General features: G+C 38.7%; 1 protein-coding gene and 1 pseudogene across 20 annotated transcripts in view; one reads left to right on the top strand and one right to left on the bottom strand.

Moving 5' to 3' along the window:
* ABI2 (abl interactor 2) overlaps window positions 1–21,815 on the bottom strand; it is a 139,527-nt gene extending 117,712 nt beyond the window's left edge. For 9 of the 20 annotated variants that reach the window (XM_042995129.1, XM_042995128.1, XM_042995130.1 and 6 more), the window contains exon 1: window positions 21,532–21,814. In XM_042995129.1, coding sequence (XP_042851063.1) covers window positions 21,532–21,648 — 117 coding nt within the window. In that variant the 5' untranslated portion in view covers window positions 21,649–21,814. Of the gene's footprint in view, window positions 1–21,531 lie in introns of all 20 variants that reach the window. The other 11 variants (XM_042995141.1, XM_042995136.1, XM_042995138.1 and 8 more) reach the window with 4 other exon arrangements.
* On the top strand, window positions 15,148–15,482 carry LOC102971528 (annotated as a pseudogene).
* Window positions 21,816–23,387: the final 1,572 nt, after the last annotated feature.

Below are 23,387 nucleotides of genomic sequence, written 5' to 3'. Positions count from 1 at the left end.
GGGTCTATCCACCAAGAAGACCTAACAATTGTAAACATTTATGTGCCTAATGTGGGAGTACCCAAATATATAAATCAATTTATCACAAACATAAAGAAACTCATCAGTAGTAATACCATAATAGTAGGAGACTTCAACACCCCACTCACAGCAATGGACAGATCATCTAATCAAAAACAAGGAAACAATGGCTTTGGATGACACACGGGACCAGATGGACTTAACAGATATATTCAGAACACTTCATCCTAAAGCAGCAGAATATACATTCTTCTCCTGTGCACAGGGAACGTTCTCCAAAATAGAACATATACTGGAACACAAATAAGCCCTAAGTAAGTACAAAAAGATCAAGATCATACCATGCATATTTTCAGACCAAAACACTATGGAACTCGAAATCAACCACAAGAAAAAATTTGGAAAGGTAAAAAATACTTGGAGACTAAAGAACATCCTACTGAAGAATGAATGGGCCAACCAAGAAGTTAAAGAGGAAATTAAAAAGGTCATGGAAGCCAATGAAAATTATAACACCACAACCCAAAACCTCTGGGATGCAGCAAAGATGGCCATAAGAGGAAAGTATATAGCAATCCAGGCCTTCCTAAAGAAGGAAGAAAGATCTCAGATACACAACCTAACCTTAAGCCTTAAGGAGCTGGAAAAAGAACAGCAAACAAAACCCAAAACCAGCAGAAGACAGGAAATAATAAACATTAGAGCAGAAGTTAATGTCATCGAAACCAAAAAAAAAAAAAAAAAAAACCAGTAGAAAAGATCAATGAAACCAGAAGCTGGTTCTTGGAAAGAATTAACAAAATTGATAAACCACCAGGCAGTTTAATCAAGAAGAAAAAGGAAAGGACCCAAATAAATAAAATCAAGAATGAGAGAGGAGAGATCACAACCAACACAACCAGAAATACAAACCATAATAAGAGAATATTATGAGCAATTATATGCCAATAAATGGGCAATCTGGAAGAAATGGATAAATTCCTAGAAACATATACACTACCAAAACTGAAACAGGAAGAAATCACAAATTTGAACAGACCCATAACCAGTAAGGAAATCGAATCAGTAATCAAAAATCTGCCAAAAAACAAGAGTCCAGGGCCAGATGGCTTTCCAGGGGAATTCTACCAAACATTTAAGGAAGAGTTAACACCTACTCTCTTGAAGGCGTTCCAAAAAATAGAAATGGAAGGAAAACTTCCAAGCTCTTTCTATGAAGCCAGCATTACCTTGATTCCAAAAGCAGACAGAGACCCCACTAAAAAGGAGAACTATAGACCAATTTCCCTGATGAACATGGATGCAGAAATCCTCAACAAGATATTAGCCAACCAGATCCAACACTACATTAAAAAAATTATTCACCACGACCAAGTGGGATTTATACCTGGGATGCAGGGCTGGTTCAATATCCGCAAAACAATTAACATGATTCATCACATCAATAAGAGAAAGGACAAGAACCACATGATCCTCTCAATAGATGCAAGGAAGCATTTGACAAAATACAGCATCCTTTCTTGATAAAAACCCTCAAGAAAGTAGGGATAGAAGGGGCATACCTCAAGATCATAAAAGCCATATATGGAAGACCCAAACGCTAATATCATCCTCAATGGGGAAAAAGGGAGAGCTTTCCCGCTAAGGTCAGGAACAAGACAGGGATGTCCACTCTCACCACTGTTATCCAACATAGTATTGGAAGTCTTAGCCTCTGCAGTCAGTCAACACAAAGAAATAAAAGGCATCCAAACTGGCCAGGAGGAGGTCAAACTTTCACTCCTCGCAGATGACATGACACTGTATATGGAAAACCCAAAAGATATCACCAAAAATTACTAGAACTGCTTCGTGAATATAGCAAAGTTGCAGGATATAAAATCAATGCACAGAAAATCAGTTGCATTCCTATGTACCAACAATGAAGCGACAGAAAGAGAAATCAAGGAATCTATCCCATTTACAGTGGCACAAAAGACAATAAAATACCTAGGAATAAATCTAACCAAAGAGGTGAAAAACCTATACACTGAAAATTATAGAAAGCTTATGAAAGAAATTGAAGAAGACACAAAAAAATGGAAAAAGATTCCATGCTCCTGGATAGGAAGAACAAATATTGTTAAAATGTCGGTCGATACTACCCAAAGGAATCTACATATTCAATGCAATCCCTATCAAAGTAACACCAGTATTCTTCACAGAGCTAGAACAAATAATCCTATAATTTGTATGGAACCAGAAAAGACCCCAAATAGCCAAAGCAATCTTGAAAAAGGAAACCAAAGCAGGAGGCATCACAATCCCGGACTTCAAGCTACACTACAAAGCCTAATCATCATGACAGTATGGTACTGGCACAAGAACACTCAGATCAATGGAACAGAATAGAGAATCCAGAAATGGACCCACAAACGTATGACCAACTAATCTTTGACAAAGCAGGAAACAATATCCAATGGAATAAAGACAGCCTCTTCAGCAAGAGGTGCTGGGAAAACTGGACAGCGACATGCAGAAGAATGAACCTGGACCACTTTCTTATACCATACACAAAAATAAACTCAAAATGGATGAAAGACCTCAATGGAAGACAGGAAGCCATCAAAATCCTCGAGGAGAAAGCAGGCAAAAACCTCTTTGATCTTGCCCACAGCAACTTCTTACTCAACACGTCTCCGGAAGCAAGGGAAACAAAAGCAAAAATGAACTACTGGCATCTCATCAAAATAAAAAGCTTCTTTCTGCACAGCGAAGGAAACAATCAGCAAAACTAAAAGGCAACTGACAGAATGGGAGAAGATATTTGCAAATGACCTGTCAGATAAAGGGTTAGTATCCAAAATCTACAAAGAACTTATCAAACTCAACACCCAAAAAACAAATAATCCAGTGAAGAAATGGGCAAAAGACCTGAATAGACACTTCTCCAAAGAAGACATCCAGATGGCCAACCAACACATGAAAAAATGCTCAACATCACTCATCATCAGGGAAATACAAATCAAAACCACAATGAGATACCACCTTACACCTGTCAGAATGGCTAACATAACAACTCAGGCAACAACAGATGTTGGCAAGGATGCGGACAAAGAGGATCTCTTTTGTACTGTTGGTGGCAGTGCAAGCTGGTGCAGCCACTCTGGAAAACAGTATGGAGGTTCCTCAAAAAACGAAAAATAGAACTCCCCTAGGACCCAGCAATTGCACTACTAGGCATTTATCCAAGGGATACAGGTGTGCTGTTTCGAAGAGACACATGCACCCCCATGTTTATAGCAGCACTATCAACAATAGCCAAAGTATGGAAAGAGCCCAAATGTCCCTCGACGGATCAATGGATAAAGAAAATGTGTTATATATATGCAATGGATTATTACTCGGCAATCAAAAATAATGAAATCTTGCCATTTGCAACTACGTGGGTATTATGCTAAGTGAAATTAGTCAGTCAGAGAAAGACAAAAATCATATGACTTCACTCATATGGGGACTTTAAGAGACAAAACAGATGAACATAAGGGAAGCAAAACAAAAATAATATAAAAACAGGGAGGGGGACAAAACAGAAGAGACTCATAAATATGGAGAACAAACTGAGGGTTGCTAGAGGGGTTGTGGGAGGGGGGATGGCTAAATGGGTAAGGGGCATTAAGGAATCAACTCCTGAAATCATTGCTTCACTGTATGCTAACTAATTTGGATGCAAATTTTAAAAAATAAAAAATAAAGTTAAAGAACAAAGAATGAAATGTCAACCAACAAACTGGAAACAAATATTTGCAAATCACACATCTAGTAAGGATCTGCTATCTAAAATACATAAAGAACTCTCACAACTCAACAATAAAAAGGCAAACAGGGGCGCCTGGGTGGCGCAGTCGGTTAAGCGTCCGACTTCAGCCAGGTCACGATCTCGCGGTCCGTGAGTTCGAGCCCCGCGTCAGGCTCTGGGCTGATGGCTCGGAGCCTGGAGCCTGTTTCCGATTCTGTGTCTCCCTCTCTCTCTGCCCCTCCCCCGTTCCTGCTCTGTCTCTCTCTGTCCCAAAAATAAATAAAAAACGTTGAAAAAAAAAAAAAAAGGCAAACAACACAATTAAAAGTGAACAAATTAAAAATAAGGAAAAGAACGTGAATAGACATTTCTCCCAAGAATGGTCAATAAGCACATGGAAAGACACTCAACATTATTAGTGATTAAATAAAAATAAATCAAAACCACAATGGCATACCACTTCACACCAACAACAACTGTAACTTTTAAGCAGAAAATAATAAATATTCTCAAGGACGTAGACAAATTGGAACTCTCATACACTACTGGTAGAAATGTAAATAGTGCAACCATTACAGAAAAAAAGTTGAAAGTCAATCAAAAAGTTAAAAATAAAGTTACCATATAACCCAGGAATTCCATTCCTACATACACCTAGGAGAATTTAAAATATACATTTACACAAAAACTTATACACAAATGTTCACGCAACATTATTCATAACCAAAAGGTGAAAACAACCCAAATATCCATCAACTGATGCATGGATAAAACAAAATGTGGTATATCCATATAATGAAATATTATTTGACCACAGAAAGGAATGAAGTACAAGCATACTTTACTGAGCTTTGCAGATACTGTTTTTTAAAAACTCAAAGTTCTATAGCAACTCTGCATCAAACAAGTCTATAGGTGCCATTTTTCCAACAGCATTTGCTCACTTCCTGCCCCTGTCACACTTTAATTCTCACAATATTTCAAACTTTGCATTATATTTTTATGGTAATCTATGACCAATGATTATGACTCCCTGAACACTCAGATGATGGGTAGCATTTTTTAGCAATAAGGTGTTTTTTTTAAGTAATCTCTAAGCCCAATGTGGGCCTGAACTCATAACCCTGAGATCAAGAGTCACATGCTCTACCGACTGAGCCAGCTAGGTGCCCCAGCAATGACATATTTTTTTAATAAAAAGTATATACAATTTTTTAGACATAATGCTACTACACACTTAACAGACTACAACATAGTGTAAAAATAACTTTTATATATACTGGGAAACCAAAAATTTCATTTGACTTGCTTTATTGCAGTGCACTGTAACCAAACTCCAATATCTCCAGGGTATGCCTGTACTGAAACATGTACATGCTGAAAATATTATCATGCTAAGTGAAATAAGCCACAAACAAAAGGCCACATATTACGTTTCCATTAATATGAAATGTCCAGAACAGACAAATCAATGGAGACAGAAAGTAGATTTATGGTTACCAGGGAGTGAAGGCACAGGGAAATGTGGAGTGACTGTTTAATGGGTACAAGTTTTCTCTGGGATGATGAAAATGTTCTGAAATTAGATTTGGTAATGGTTGCACAACTCTGTAAATACATTAAAAAACCAATGAATTGTACACTTAATTAATATAGTTAAAATGGTGAGTTCTATGTGACATCAATGTTGTTTAAAATAAAACAAAACCAAAAAAAAACCCGAGTTATATAAGGGTGTTTTTTTTAATGTTTATTTATTTTTGAGAGAAAGAGACAAAGCATGAGCAGGGGAGGCACAGAGAGACAGAGAGAGACAGAATTTGAAGCAGGCTCCAGGCTCTAAGCTGTCAGCACAGAGCCAGACATGGGATTCGAACTCATGAACTATGAGATCATGACCTGAGCCGAAGTCGGACATTTAACTGACTGAGCCACCTAGGCACCCCAGTTAAATAGTTTTAACAAACTGATGACAACTGTTACATTTGGAAAGGCAGAGAGGGGACTAGGATTAAAGTAGTAGCCAAAAATGACCTGATTTACAATAGAACAGAATAGAAAACCTAGAAGTGGACCCACAACTATACTGGCAATTAATCTTCGACAAAGCAGAAAAGAATATCCAATGGAAAAAAGACAATCTCTTTAACAAATAGTGTTGGGAAAACTGGACAGCAACATACAGAAGAATAAAACTGGACCACTTTCTTACACCATACACAAAAATAATTTCAAAATGGATAAAAGACCTAAATGTGAGACACAAAACCATCAAAATCCTAGAGAACACAGGCAGCAACCTCTTTGACCTTAGCTGAAGCAACTTCTTACTATGTTTCAGGAGCCAAGAGAAACAAAAGTAAAACTGAACTACTGGGAATTCAAGATAAAAAGTCTGCACAGCAAAGAAACAATCAACAAAGCTAAAAGGCAGCCTACAGAATGGGAGAAGACACTTGCAAATGACATATCTGATAAAGGGTTAGTATCCAAGTTTATAAAGAACTCATCAGACTCTACCCCCAAAATACAAATAATCCAGTTAAGAAATGGGCAGAAGACATGAAAAGGCATTTTTCCAGAGAAGACATCCAGATAGGTAACAGACACATGAAAAGATGCTCAAACATCACTCATTATCAGGGAAATACTAATTAAAACCACAATGAGATACCACCTCATACCTATCAGAATGGCTAAAATTAACAACACAGGAAAGAACAAATGTTGGCAACGATGCGGAGAATCCATCTGTTGGTGGGAATGCAAACCGGTGCAGCCACTTGGAAAACAGTATGGAGGCTCCTCAGAAAGTTAAAAATAGAACTACGTTACCATCCAGCAATGCACTGCTAGGTATTAACCTAAAGGATACATAAATACGGATTTGAAGAGGTACTTGCATCCTGATGTTTACAGCAACATTATCAACAATAGCCAAAGTATGGAAAGAGCTCAAATGTCCATCGACTGATGAATGGACAAAGATGTGTACACACACACACACACACACACACACACACACACACAATGGAATATTACTCACCTATCAAAAAAGTAAATCTTGCCATTTGCAACAACATGAATGGAACTAGAGTGTATTATGCTAAGCAAAATAAGTCAGTCAGAGAAAGACAAATACCTTATGATTTCACTCATACATGGAATTTAGGAAACAAAACATGAACATATGGGACGGGGGGAAAAAAACAGAGGTAAGCAATAGAGAACAAACTGAGGGTTGACAGAGGGCAGCAGGTGGAGAATGGGCTAATTGAGCAATGGGTATTAAAGGCACTTGTTATGATGAGCACTGGGTGTTACATGTAAGTGATGAATCACCAAATTCTATTTCTGAAACCAATATTACACTATATGTTAACTAACTAGAATTTAAATAAAAATTTGGAAGAAAAAAAAAATGACCTGATCTAATTCACATATCTTATGTCAAAACAGCCTATGTATAATATCAAATAAGATTAAACCAATATTAATTAATCAGACTTCTTTTTAAATTTTTTTTACTGTTTATTTTTGAAAGAGAAAGAAAGAATGCAAGCAAAAGAGGGGCAGAGAGAGAGGGAGACACAAAATCTGAAGCAGGTTCCAGGCTCCAAGCTGTCAGCACAGAGCCCCACGTGGGACTTGAACTCACCAACCAGAAGATCAAGACCTGAGCCAAATTCGAATGCTTAACTGACTGAGCCACCCAAGAACCCCTGAATTAATCAGACTTTAATCTACTTAAAAAAAAAAGTCATGTTAATAATCCAAGAGATCCAGTCTTTATTCATTTCAAAAGAAGAAAAAGCTGGGGTACAAAGCCTTATTATTACAAAATACATTTACACCACAAACTAAATTGCCGACATTAAATTTATGTTATATGTAGAATTAACCATGAATAAAATTCATAATTATACATATTACTATATCATAATCATATGTGCAGATGATAAAAACCTAGAAACCATATGAATTTAATGTCAATAAATTTCATTTTCTTCTCTCAAAAACAGTACTATATATTAAGCTAGGTTATTCAAATTCTTTCTGAACCTGCCCTGCTCTTCTACAATAAATGTTTTAAAGGAGAAGAGGAGGGGCACCTGGGTAGTTCAATTGGTTAAGCATCCGATTTTGGCTTAGGTCATGATCTCACGGTTTGGGAGTTCGAGCCCCACGTCCAGCTCTGTGCTGACAGCTCAGAGCCTGGAGCCTGCTTTGGATTCTGTGTCTCCCTCTCTCTCTGCCCCTCCCCGGCTTGCACTCTGTCTCTCTCTCTCTCTCAAAAATAAACAAACATTAAAAAAAATTTTAACAAATAAAAATTAAAAACAAAAAGGAAAAGACAAGGGATCATTATTCAAGCATTATCTCCCGAAAAAGATTTGTAGTACATACTGAAAAAGGCATCCCTTGTTGCTTCCCCTATTCAATATTGTTTTGTAGATTCTGGAAGTTCTTAACAATGCATCTCCTTGCCTCTATTCAAAATCTTCAATGGATAAATGGATAAAGCCAAATAACAGCAAGCACAACAAAAGAAAAGCTGTGCCATGTTATATTTAGTCCAAACCCCATTAATTCAGACTCTACTGAACAGAGGGTCTTCACAGCAATTAAATGGTAACAGAATTAGACTGTTCCATGAGTTACCAATGACTTCCCAGCATGGACATATACTCAGTAAGTATTTCTTTTCTTCTTTTTTTTTAATATGAAATTTATTGTCAAATTGGTTTCCATACAACACCCAGTGCTCATCCCAACAGGTACCCTCCTCAATTCCCATCACCCACCCTCCCCTGCCTCCCACCCCCCATCAACCCTCAGTTTGCTCTCAGTTTTTAAGCGTCTCTTATGTTTTGGCTCCCTCCCTCTCTAACCTATTTTTTTTCTTCCCCTCCCCCCATGGTCTTCTGTTAAGTTTCTCAGGATCCACATAAGAGTGAAAACATGTGGTATCTGTCTTTCTCTGTATGACTTATTTCACTTAGTAAGCACTTCTTAAATGAAAAAGAATATGTAATTTTTATACATGTAATATATATACATATATATGTAATTTTTTAATGGTATGAGTTATAATCTCAATCATTTTACTCAACAAAGCATAGGGGACACAGGAAAAAAAATGAACAAAATTCCTATGTTTACAGAATTTTGGTTTAGCAGAGTCATAACTAAGCTTGATTTTACTTAACTGATTTTTTAAAATATTTATTCATTTTTGAGAGAAAAACAGAGCACGAGTGGAGGAGAGGCAGAGAAAGAGTGGGAGACACAGAATCCGAAGCAGGCTCCAGGCTCTCAGCTGTCAGCACAGAGCCCGATGTGGGGCTCGAACTCACAAATTGAGAGACATGACCTGAGCCAAAGTTGGATGCTTAACTGACTGAGCCATGCAGGTGCCCCTTACTTACTTGATTTTTTATAAATAGGAGTATCTTCCTTGCTCACTGCCCAAAAAGTTGTAGATCCACTCAAATATTTGAGAAGCATCCACTATAGAATAAGCCATGCATTAAGTGAAAGCAAATGAACTGCTGAACAAACTCTAAAGCACTAGCCACACGTAAAATAACCAGTTTCAATTCTGTTGGTCACATCTATACTAAATACCCTGAGCAAATGAAAAGTATTCACCAACTTCATTTACCTGTACATAAATATAAAAACTCTTCCATTTCGGGAAACTAATTTATTTCACTTCTTTCAAAAGGATATTTTCCACTGCTTATGAGAAAAACCCTTAATTTATTCTTTTAACAAATATTTATTGAATGTCTGTTTTGTCCCAGGCACTGTTCCAGATGCTGACAATGAAAAAGACTCCCTGCTCTCATGAAGCTCATATGCCAGGGGACAGAAATATGCAAATAAATAAATAAGATACACCATATGCTAAACAGTAAACAATATGAAGAAAAATAAAGCATGGAAAGAAAAGTACAAGCAAAAAGGGGAGTAAACAAAGGGCAGAAGTATGTTATAACTTTAAATAGACCAAGAAGGAATCATCAAAAGGTAACATTCAGACAAATGGCTTCACAGGTGAATTTCACCAAACATCTAAAAAAGAATTAATTGGCACAAAAACACTCAGATCAATAGAACAGAATAGAGAATCCAGAAATGGACCCACAAACGTATGACCAACTAATCTTTGACAAAGCAGGAAACAATATCCAGTGGAATAAAGACAGCCTCTTCAGCAAGAGGTGCTGGGAAAACTGGACAGCGACATGCAGAAGAATGAACCTGGACCACTTTCTTAAACCATACACAAAAATAAACTCAAAATGGATGAAAGACCTCAATGGAAGACAGGAAGCCATCAAAATCCTCGAGGAGAAAGCAGGCAAAAACCTCTTTGATCTTGCCCGCAGCAACTTCTTACTCAACACGTCTCCGGAAGCAAGGGAAACAAAAGCAAAAATGAACTACTGGCATCTCGTCGAATAAAAAGCTTCTTTCTGCACAGCGAAGGAAACAATCAGCAAAACTAAAAGGCAACTGACAGAATGGGAGAAGATATTTGCAAATGACCTATCAGATAAAGGGTTAGTATCCAAAATCTACAAAGAACTTATCAAACTCAACACCCAAAAAACAAATAATCCAGTGAAGAAATGGGCAAAAGACCTGAATAGACACTTCTCCAAAGAAGACATCCAGATGGCCAACCAACACATGAAAAAATGCTCAACATCACTCATCATCAGGGAAATACAAATCAAAACCACAATGAGATACCACCTTACACCTGTCAGAATGGCTAACATTAACAACTCAGGCAACAACAGATGTTGGCAAGGATGCGGACAAAGAGGATCTCTTTTGCACTGTTGGTGGCAGTGCAAGCTGGTGCAGCCACTCTGGAAAACAGTATGGAGGTTCCTCAAAAAAACGAAAAATAGAACTCCCCTAGGACCCAGCAACTGCACTACTAGGCATTTATCCAAGGGATACAGGTGTGCTGTTTCAAAGGGACACATGCACCCCCATGTTTATAGCAGCACTATCAACAATGGCCAAAGTATGGAAAGAGCCCAAATGTCCCTCGACAGATGAATGGATTAAGAAGATGTGGTTTATATATATGCAATGGAATATTACCCAGCAATCAAAAATAATGAAATCTTGCCATTTTCAACTACGTGGATGGAACTGGAGGGTATTATGCTAAGCAAAATCACTCAGATAAAGACAAATATCATATGACTTCACTCATATGTAGAATTTAAGAGACAAAACAGATGAATACAAGGGAAGACAAGCAAAAATAATATAAAAACATGGAGGGGGACAAAACATAAGAGACTCTTAAATGTGGAGAACAAACAGAGGGTTGCTGGAGTTGTGGGAGGGGGGATGGGCTAAATGGGTAAAGGCATTAAGCAATCTACTCCTGAAATCACTGTTGCACTACATGCTAACTAATTTGGATATGAAAGAAAGAAAGAAAGAAAGAAAGAAAGAAAGAAAGAAAGAAAGAAAGAAAGAAAGAAAGAAAGAAGAAAGAGAAAGAAAGACAGACTTATTCTTCTCAAACTATGCAAAAAAAAAAAAAAAAAAGCTAGAAAAGCAATGATAGCTTCCAAATTTACCAAAACCACATAAAGACACACACACACAAAAGACAATTACAGGCCAATATCTCTGATGAACACAAATGCAAAAATCTTGAACAAAATATTAGCAAAGCAAATCCAACAATACATTTAAAAAAATCATTCACCACAATCAAGTGAGATTAATTCCTGGGATGCAGGGTGGTCCAATATTTGCAAATCAATCAACGAGATACATCCTATGAACAAGAAAGGATAAAAACCTATGATTATTTCAACAGATGCAGAAAAAGCATTTGGGAAAGTGCAACATCCATTCATCATAAAACCCCCAACAAAGTAGGTTGAAAGGGAACATACCTCAAAATAATAAGTCCTTATGTGAAAACCCACAGCTAACATCATCATCAATTGTGAAAAACTGGGAGTTTTTGCCCTAAATTCAGTAACAAGACAAGGATATCCACTCTCACCACTTTTATTCAACATGGTACTGGGAAGTCCTAGCCACAGCAATCAGCAAAAAAAAAAGAAATAAAAGGCATCCAAATTAGTAAAGAAGAAGTCAAAGTCTATTTGCAGATGACAGGATACTATATATAGAAAACCCTACAGACTCCACCAAAAACTACTAGAACTGATAAATGAATTCTTGTGTTACTGATTTTAGTTATTCTGACAGGTATGAGGTGATTGTGGTTTTGATTTGCATTTCCCTGATGATTAGATCTTGAGCATCTCTTCATGTATCTACTGGCCATCTGTATATGTCTTATTTGGAGAAATGTCTGTTCACATCAACTGCTTAGTTTTTAATTGGATTATTTCTTTTTTGGATGTTGATTTGCATAAGTTATATATTTTGGATACTAACCACTTATTGGATATATCATTTGCAAATATCTTCTCCCATCCAGTAAGCTGTTTTTCAGTTTTGTTTCCTTTGCTGTGCAAAAGCTGTTTATTTTGATGTATTCCCAATAGTTTTTTTTTTTTTTCTCCTTTTTGCTGTTGTTGCTTTTGTTTCCCTTGTCTTAGGAGACATATCTAGAAAAATGTTGCTGCGGCCAATGTCAGAAAATTACTGTCTGTGCTCTTTTCTAGGATTTTTATGGTTTTAGCTCCCACATTTAGGTCTTTAATCCATTTTGAGTTATTTTTGTGTATGGTATAAGAAAATGGTCCTGGGGCGCCTGGGTGGCTCCATCAGTTGAGCGTCCGACTTCGGCTCAGGTCATGATCTCACAGTTCGTGAGTTCAAGCCCCGTGATGGGCTCTGTGCTGACTGCTCAGAACCTGGAGCCTGCTTTACATTCTGTGTCTCCCTCTCTCTCTGCCCCTTCCCTGCTCATGCTCTGTCTCTCTCTGTCTCAAAAATAAATAATAATTAAAAAAATAAAATGGTCCAGTTTCATTCTTTGGCATGTGGCTATCCAGTTTTCCCAATACCATTTGTTGAAAAGACTTTTTCCTTTTTTTTTGATGTGTATTTATTTAATTTGAGAGAGAGTGTGTGTGAGTGGAGTGGGGGCAGGGCAGAGAAATAAAGAGAAAGTGGAGGGGGGGAGGGAGGGAGAGGGAGAATCCCAAGCAGGCTCCACGCTGTCAGCACAGTATCTGATGCAGGGTTCAATCTCGTGAACTGTGAGATCATGACCTGAGCCAAAATCAAGTGTCAGATGCTTAACCTACTGAGCCACCCAGGTGTCCCAAGACTGTCTTTTTCCCATTACATATTTTTGCCTCCTTTGTCAAAGATTGACCATATAATTGTGGGTTGATTTCTGGGTTTTCTATTGACTTATGTGTCTATTTTTGTGCCAGTACCATACTACTTCGGTTACTACAGCTCTGTAGTATATCTTGAAATCTGAGATTGTGATAACCTCATTTTGTTTTTCTTTTTCAAGATTGCTTTGGCTATTCAGGATCTTTTGTGGTTCCATATAAATTTTAGGATTGTTTGCTCTACTTCTGTGAAAAATGCTGTTGGTATTTTGATAGGGATTGCATTAAATCTGTAGATTGCTTTGAATAGTATAGACATTTACAATATTTGTTCTTCCAATCCATGAGTATGGAATACCTTTCCATTTGTTTGTGTTATCTTCAGTTTCTTTCATCAGTGTTTTATAGTTTTTGGTGTACAGGTCTTTCACCTCCTTGGTTAAGTTTATTCTTAGATATTTTTTATTTTTGGTGTAATTGTATATGGGATTGTTTCCTTAATTTTTCTTTCTGCTTCTTCATTACTGGTATATTGAAATGCAACAGATTTCTGTATACTGATGTTGTATTCTGTTGATATATCTGGTAAGTGGTTAATATCCAAAATATATAAAGAACTTATACAAATCAACATCCAAAAAAAAAAATAATCCAATTAAAAACTAAGCATTTGATGTGAACAGACATTTTGCCAAATAAGACATATACAGATGGCCAATAACACATGAAGAGATGCTCCAGATCTAATCATCAGGGAAATGCAAATCAAAACCACAATCACCTCATACCTGTCAGAATAACAAAAATCAGTAATACAAGAAACAACATGTGTGGAGAAAAGGGAACCCTTGTGCACTGTTGGTGGAACCATAAACTGGTGCAGCCACTGTGGAAAACAGTATGGAAATTCTTCAAAAAATTAAAAACAGAATTACCACATGACCCAGTAATCCCACTACTAGGTATTTACCCAAAGAATACAAAACACTAATTTGAAAAAATACATGTACCTGTATCTTTATTGCAGAATTACTTACAACAGCCAAATCATGAAAGCAACCCAAGTGTCCACTGATGGATGAATGGATAAAGAAAACATGATATGGAGCACCTTGCCAGCTCAGTCACTAAAGCATTCAACCCTTGATGTTGGGGTTTTGAGTTTGAGCCCCTCGCTGGGCATAGAGCTCAACTGAAAAAAAAAAGAAGGGGTACCTGGGTGGCTCAGGTCATGATCTCATGATTCGTGAGTTCAAGCGCCACATCAGGCTCTGTGCTGACAGCTCAGAGCCTGGAGCCTGCTTCACATTCTGTGTCTCCCTCTCTCTCTGCACCTCCCCAACTCGCGCTCTGACTCTCAAAAATAAATAAAAACGTTAGAACAAGTTTTAAAAAAAGGAGACGATGTGGTATTTGTGTCCAATAAAATATTACTCAGCCACAAAAAAGAATGAAATTCTTGCTATTTGCAACAACATGGGTGGCACTAGATGGTATAATGGTAAGTGAAGTCAGTCAAAGAAAGATAAATATGATAGGATTTCACTCACAGGTGAAATTCACTAACTTAAATGTGAATTTAAGAAGTAAAGCAAATAAGGAAAGGAAAAAAGGCAAACAAAAAACCACTCTTAAATATAAAGGATGAACTGATGGTTACCAGATGGTTACCAGGAGGATGTTCAGGTGAAATAGGTGAAGGGGATTAAGAGTACACTCACCATGAAAACAGTGAGTAATATATAGAATTGTGGAATCACTATAATGTACATCTAAAACTAATATAACACTATGTTAATTACACTGAAATTAAAAAACAATTTTGTAATATTTTTTAAGTTAAAAAAATTTAAAAGTTGACATTTGATCAAAGGCATGAAAAAGGTAAAAAGATCCAGTGATACAACTATCTGGGGGATGAATACTCCTGGTAGAGGGCACAGTAAATGCAAAATAAAAAAGTCTTGAGGTACCTTTCTTGCACCCAGCAACCTTGGAGTCTGCTCTTAGTTGGGGCCATCCTGCACCTAAGACAGGAAGATGGTGGCCACAAAGAAGATGAAAAAGTCGCTAGAGTTGATGAACTCTAGGCTCCAGCTCATAATGAAAAGTGGAAAGTATGTGCTGGGATAGAAGCATACTCTGAAAATAATCAGACATGGCAAAGTGAAATTGGTCATCTTCGCCAACAACTGCCCACCCCTGAGGAAATGTGAAACAGACACTACATCATAGTGGCCAAAACTGGTGTCCACTACAGTGGCAATAATATTGAACTGGACACAGTATGTGGGAAATACTACAGAGTATGCATACTGGCTATCAGTGATCCAGGTGATTCTGATATCATTAGAAGCATGGACAGCACAGACTAATGAAAAGTAAATCATGCAAAATTTTTCAATAAAAACAGCTAGAGCTTGTTTAAAAAAAAATGTGGAAGCAGAACTATGCCTGTTATGTTCAAGGAAAAGGAGCCAGAGAAGCTGGGTGGCTCAACCTCATGGTTGGCAAGTTTGAGCGCCACACTGGGCTTGCTGCTGTCGGCACAGAACCCACTTTGGATCCTCTGCCCACCCCCCTCTCTCTGTCCCTCCTCCACTTGTGCTCTCTTTCTCAAAACTAAATAAAACATTAAAAAAGAAAGAAAAGAAAAAGAGGCCAATGTGGCTGAAACACAGTTAGCAAAAGAGAAGAGGAATTACATTAGGAGAGGATTCAAGACTAGAAAGCTAGATCATTTGTATCTTGTAGGCAATGTTAATTTCTAGTTCTTAAACTGAATGAGACAGAAAATCTCAGTATTTTGAACAGAATATGATCTGATTTAGATTTTTAAAAAAGATCACTCTGGCTTTTGCTATAATCTAACTGAGTGATAATCATATCTTGGTCCAGGTTGGTAGCAGAAGAGGTGGTAGTAGTCAGATCCAGACATGTGAAGACAGAGCCATTTGTTATCCAATGCAAAAGATAAGAGTCAAGGACAGTACCAAGGTTTTGGGCTTAGGTGCCAAAAGGGTTACAGCCAATTACTGATATAGGAAGGAAAAGCTATGTTCAAATATTATAACTGAATAGTGCCTCCCTCCCCCCCCCACCACCCACCCCCCCACAAACTTCACCCCCCGGCAAAGATGACCACATCCTAATCCCTGGAACCTGTGAATATGTTACCTTACATGGCAAAAAGGGATTCTGGAGGTGTGATAATGATCCTGAGATTGGAAGATTATCAGAATGGGCCCAACATATAATCACATGAGTCTTTATAAAGAGAGGCAGATGGTCAGAGTCAGAAAAGAAAATGTGACAACAGAAGCAGAGGGAGAAGGGGGAAGTGAAGATGGAAGCAGAGAGACAGAGATGTGAAAACAGAAGCTGAGGTTGCAGTGATGCCACTGCTGGCTTGGAATTTTAAAGAAGGTCATGAGCTAAGGAATGCAGGTAGTCCCTGAAAGCTGGAAAAGGCAAGGAAACTGATTCTCCCCCAGAGCCTCCAGAAAGAACCCAATTCTGTGGCCTACTATAGACTTACCATCTCCAGAATTATAAAATGGAAAGTTTGTGTTGTTTTAAACTGCTAAATTTGTAGCAATTTGTCACAACAACAATAGAAAATTAATGTAAATACAATAGTTTGAATATTTAGAAATTAAGAACTATATGTATCAGATTTTTTTGTATTATAACAAAATCTCCTTCAAAACTTGAAAACAATGCCATAGGACTAGAAGACTGTACACTCAGAAGGTATTGTGTCAAGTTAAACAAATGTCTTAGCATTATAAATAAACTGTAACTCCTTATAAACTTTTCATGCAATTTTTAATGAATTCTGGGAGTATCCTTTTTGATAAAGACAAAAAACGAGGGCACCTGGGTGGCTCAGTCGGTTAAGCATCAGAGTCTCAATTTCAGTTCAGGTCATGATCTTATGGTTCATGGGGGATGGAGCCCAGAGTTGAGCTCTGCCCTGACAGCATGGAGCATGCTTGAGATTCTCTCTCTCCTTTACACTCCACTCCTCCCAGAACACACTCTCTCACTCTCTCAAGGTAAATAAATAAACTTAAAAAAAAAAATGTTTAAAAAAGACAAAAAACAGAAGTCATTAATGACATCTCTATTACTCAAAAGCAAAAAATATATATATTTCACATAAAATTTAAGGCACATTTTGTAAAAATTTTTTATAAAGTATTTTTTATTTTATTATCTTTTCAAGCAAGCTCTACATCCAACATGAGGCCTAAACTCATGACCCTGAGATCAAGAGTTGCATGCTTTATGGACTAAGCCAGCCAGGCACCCCTTTAGGTACATTTTTAATTTCTGTTCTTCTGAGCAAAACCATGTTACTGGATGATTTTGCTCTTACTCCAAATAATGGACAACGGGATTTTACTATGTATCTAAAAAACAAACAAAAAAAAAAAACTAAAAAAACAAAACAAAACAAAAAAACAAAAAAACCAATTAACTATTTTACCTAACGAAAGGAAAAATGTTAATAATAAGTTGGTTTTTCAGAGTTACTCTAGGAAAGTAACAACTATAAATTTATTTCATCTACCAAACATTAAAGCAACTCCTACTATTATAAAACTCTTTTGGGGCACCTGGTGGCTCAGTCAATTAAGTGTCCAACTTCAGCTCAGGTCGTGATCTCACGGTTCAGGAGTTCAAGCCCCAAGTCAGGTCTTTGCTGACAGCTCAGAGCTTGGAGCCTGCTTCAAATTCTGTCTCCCTCTCTCTCTGCCCCTCCCCCACTCACGCTCTCTTTCAAAAATAAACATTAAAAAAAATAGTAATAAAATAAAATTCTTCTATTTGTAAAAATGTAGATTCCAAGTCAATCAAAACATTGTTTAAAATTTCTGGAAACTTTTTAGATTAGGTATCAATGTTTATATTAATAAATGAAAAAAAGAACACAGGTCCTACATGTATCTTTACAAAAGTCCTTAACAATTACTAAGTCCTTTTTCACAGACAAGAATTAAAATCAATCAGGAAATATCAGCAATTTTAGTTGTAATTTTTTTCATCAAATTTTTTAAAAATTTTAAGTTTATTTATTTTGAGACAGGGAGAGCATGAGTGGGGGATGAGTAGAGAGAGAGGGAGAGAGAGAGAGATTGAGAGAGAGACGGGGGGGGGGGGGGGGGGGGGGGGGGGGGGAGAGAGAGACGGGGGGGGGAGGGAGAGGGAGAGAGAGGGAGAGAGGGAGAGAGGGAGAGAGGGAGAGAGGGAGAGAGGGAGAGAGGGAGAGAGGGAGAGAGAGAGAGAGAGAGAGAGAGAGAATCACAATCAGGCTCCTTTACTGTCAGCAAAGAGCCCGACACAGGGCTTGAACTCCCAAAACTGTGAGATTATGACCTGAGCAGAAATCAAGAGATGCTTAGGCAACTGAGCCACCCAGGTGCCTCTTAGCATCACATTTTAGAAAAAATATTTTTACTGTCACTTTTTCTAGAGGTTGAAATAATAAAACAAAAACCATCTAAATTTTTACTGAAGATGATTTTTAAATTTCTAACATTAACTGCATTAGTATCCTGGAAAACCACTGTCTACAATGCTGTTCTACCTATAGATTGTGGGTGTTAACACAGGCAGTATCTGGTCACTCCTAATGCTGATAATATATCTGAAAGATATTTTTATTAGGAACAATTTAAACACGATACAGTTGTTTCCAGAAGGATAGCAAAATCATTTTCCTTCCTTTGCTCAGTTTCCACACTAATATAATCCACATTTAGAGCATTCTTATTTCTCTTAGTTATGTGGCTATTCCTATGCTTAAAACCAGCTACTTAAGAACACTGAACAAAGACCCTTACCCTTTGTTACACATGATTCAACAGATTTATCTTTTTCTACTTTACTGGCAAAAATTACATTTCCACAAAATAAAGTGTTGGGTTAGTTAACTTGAGCTAGTAGTTAGGATATATATGACGCTAAAACAAGGCTAAACTGACTATGTGATCATATACAACCAATTAATTTTCATTTTCTACAGGGTCAGAGGCAGCATCAAAACCCCTGCTGGTCAGTTCTTTGGTCACAAGGAGAGCCAGTTGGGTCAAATATACAGCTAGGTCAGCACAAATCCACTATCAGCATGTTCCATTTATCAACTTTACTACAAACAAATCATGTAAGAGCTGTCATCTCGTAAGAGAAAAACACCAATATTATACCCACATAAAAGAGATGATAACCTAAGAGGTAAAATCTAATCTAACATGTAAAATCTATTTTAGATGTTAAACTGAAAAAATATTTTTAAATCTAATTCCATTAATCAATAGCTATACTATGCATTTAAAAAAAACCACACTAAATTATTAGTCCTATCGCTAAAACAGATAATGGTGACAGTAATGTTCTTCTCTCAACTAAAAGAATAGTATAAAATATTTAAAAAGATGACAACCTTTAATCCCTTTAACCTCTCAGTTTATTAATCCATGTACTTTACCTTTATGTATCAATTGTAATCTAAGAAAAACTATACCTTCAAATTATAATAAAAATTATGTTCCAAAGAGAGACAAATCTGTCTATTTTTTTATTACTGGTAATAACCGTTACCCAATCACTTTTCTATTCTCAGTTTCTCTTCTGACCTATAACTCCCATAATATGCTGCAGTCAATGGAATTACCACTTCAGTCCTTTAGATTTGCCTCTCCTAGAGACAGCGAATTCCTTAAGAATAGCATGTCTTCCTCCTGGCCTTCTCCCCACCTTCAGTCCCTTAGAGTATAAACTGACACACTACATAATTCATTTGCTCACAGATCAGCCTCTCCTACTAACTACACTATGAAATTCTGTAGACACTAGGTGTGTTTCATCAACCCTTTACACAGTGGCAGGCTATACAAGACTTCTGAATACATGCAGTTGAACACTGAACAACTTAATGTTTGACTCTTTTCTATCCCACTCAGTATTTAAGAAGCACCCTCCAAATATGGACCACTGTGTTTTTTTGCATGAATCTCTGACCCAAGACACATTTTTTTCTGTTCCTACTAGTTTCAATAGTCTCTTTGGAGGGAAAAGCCTTGGATTATGCCTGGTTCCTTCTTCAATACAAATCGTTGCTACAAGATAATACAGAGTTAAGTATATACCTAATTTAGTAAAATCTCACAATAACATCCTTGATTAACCACGTGATCCTTACAAAATTTATAAACCTATAAATTCCAACACCTTTTTTAGTTTACACTAAGACTAAAGAATGCTTCCCAATATAACTGATATTAAGAAGGATGCCTGGAGAGATGGAGGTGGGAGCGGGGCGGGGGGTGGGGGGGGAGAAGACCATAGTGAAAGAACAATTTAACACACTTCTTCCATTTCCACCTTTATCCCAAGAGAATTTAAACGTTAAGGGAAAAAAATGGAGATAGAATCTGTGACTCCAGAATAAGCCAAAAAGAAACAAAAGAGGCTTAATTTGCAAACTGTTTGTTTTAACCTACCCTTTCAAATAATTTTTCAAGAAGGATTTTTTTTTTAAATCCACAGAATCTTTTGCTGTATCCAGGCGCAGCTGGATCTCATCTCACCCAACACACCCCACCTCCATACACATACACACAGCGTTACCACTGAGTCTCTGTACCAAACCAACCATCTCGGGAAAAAATTAAATCATGAGGATCATTTCCTAATCCTTGCTGAAAAATACTTATAATTCTTTTTCCCACAGGAAAATTAACTATTCTAACGGGATTGTCGAGGGAAGGGGGGGTGGTGCTCATTATCATGCAGCTTCTCATTCTCCATAAGGAGGAAAATGGCAATAACTTCCAACAGACAACTGCTCTTCTACGGTAACCCCGGTTAGAAACTAAAAAATAAACAAAAATACCAGTCTCTTGAGGCATTTACATGAATATAAAACTGAGGCACTTTACTTTGCAACAACATAGCCCCTTAAAAATCCTCCAGAGCTTGGGGGAGGGGGTGATCCATCAATCCCCCCCACACCCCTGCCATATGGGGGAGCAGGATTCTGTCAAATAGAAAAAAACACTCTCCGCCTCCACCGCCATCCCGAACACTGACGGGTACCGAGTGCGGGGGCGGCCGAGGGCAGAAGAAGCGAAGAGGCGGGGACACGACACATACACCGCAACGAGGACTGATTCATGGCTTTTTAAAATGTTTTAAAGCTACAATTTCCTCCAGCCGGAGGTTTCTCACCAATTCACCAGACCCAGCTCCCACCCTATTCTCCCCCTCCCCCGCCCTCGAGGGCTTAGCTAGGCTGGGTCCCCGCCGCGGCCCCAGCCCCGCGCGCCCTGCGCCCCCAAGCGCGGCCCCCGGCCCGGGGATCCCCCACGCGCTGCCCACCAGAGGCCCGACGCGCCCAGGCCGGGACATGCTTCACACCTGGATGTAGTTGTTCTCGCAGTAGTCTGCCACCCGTTCCAGATTCGTGTAACTGTCGAAGAGGGCCCGGCGGCCCCCCGGGATTTCCTCCTCCAGCAGCATCTGCAGCTCCGCCATCTTCACATCCTCCTCCTCCTCATACAGACCGCAGAGGTAGCGGCGGCAGCAGTGCCTGGGAAACCCAAGACTGGGAGAGGAGGAGCAGCGGCGACCGCGGCGGCGGCAACTCGCGAGGAGCGAGAAACACCCCCCGCGCGCGACAGGGGAGGGGGCAACAGAACGGGGGCGGGGCGCGAGCCGACGGACTCCGAGGACGGTCACCGCGGCGACGGACGGACGGGCGCGCGCACGCGCGCTCCCCTCCCTCCGCCCCCGGGCGCCCGAAAAAGATTCCCACCCTCCGCCGCGCCGCCCGCCCCTCCCCCACTTTCGGCGTTTCCTAGCGACCGCGGGAGTGGGGGCCGGGAAGCGCGCGGGAGTCGGGCGCGCGGTTAACCCTTCGGCCCCCGCAAGTTGCGTGGCTCGCTAAGTGTCTCCGGCGGCTTTTGTTGGTCCGAGTGAACGCGCTACCCGGCTCTGCTGTCTTCCCGCCCGCGCCCTCTTCGACTCCCCTTCGCGTTATTCTCAACCTGAGGCCGAACTCCGTGGTCATTGGACTGAAGGATAGCAGCCCACAAAAGTTCCGTGCAGCTTTAAATGCGCCTTGCTTTCCATTTTTCTCTTCTTCTTTGACTTTATCCATCCTCTTTGGTACAGATAAGTAAATTCCAGTTTCATAATCCCGTATTTCCTGCACCCAGGCTTTTTTGCGCTTATTTGCCCACTAAAGCTATCGCCCCCACCCCCACCCGGCCAGGTTAGTCTCCGTTCGGCTCTCAATTCCCTGTCGCCTGGACCTCAGCTTTTTGTGCTTGCCCTCTCCATGATTCTCTTCCTCACTGACATCCTTTTCTGTCATTTCTCTGGTTCAGTTCCACGCCTTTTTTCTTCGTGGATCCAGTATTTAAAGTTCTGAAAATGGTTTTGCTGATGATAATTTTCTTACTCACATAGCTGCTACATGGATAAAATAATAGTATATGTGAAAGCACTTTGAAAAACGTTAAATGCTACAAAAATTCAAGGTAGATCATTTTGATTTTCAGAGTTACTCTGTTCTTGTTCCCCACATACTGTATGTTTTCCTAAATCTTGACTACTCCACACAATGTAATCTTTTAAAAAACCTAAAATTTTAAAAACCTAAAATATTAGACAACTGCTGAGTTGCCCATGACCTTAATTTATACTGTGGTAAATCAAGGTTGACTACATTTGCAGTTTAGAACAGGATCCATTATTTCAGGTCTCGTTCTTGCTTTTTGTGATATCTTTGTCCTTCTACAGTGATTCCCCGCCACCTTTTTTTCCCAGATGCTGGGGCAAACTATATTATACTTCCTTGAAAAATCATTTGAATGTTATGCCATTCCAAATTTTTGGAGCAATCTCTGGTGTTATTATATTGGGTGTATGATATAGACATTAGCAAGTTATTTTGAATTTTCAATGTGGAACCCAAATTAAAGAATACTGAAAATGTCCAGTCTATCTAGTTTTATTCTTACATAACCACTTCAAACATTTTTTTTCATGTTTTTTTATTTATTTTGAGAGAGAGACAAAGCATGAGCAGGAGGGGTAGAGAGAGAGAGGAGAGAAAGAGAGAATCTCAAGCAGGCTCCAGACTGTCAGCACAGAGCCAGACTTGGGACTGGAACCCACAAACTGAGAGATCGTGACCTGAGCTGAAGTGGAGTCCGATGCTTAACTGACTGAGCCACCCAGGTGCCCCAAACATCTTTTGCATTAGTGGT

Source organism: Panthera tigris, chromosome C1 (genome assembly GCF_018350195.1).
Source record: "Panthera tigris isolate Pti1 chromosome C1, P.tigris_Pti1_mat1.1, whole genome shotgun sequence".
Classification (NCBI taxonomy): domain Eukaryota; kingdom Metazoa; phylum Chordata; class Mammalia; order Carnivora; family Felidae; genus Panthera; species Panthera tigris.
The sequence above is the reverse complement of the archived record's forward strand: the minus strand, read 5'-3'. Positions and strand labels throughout refer to the sequence as shown.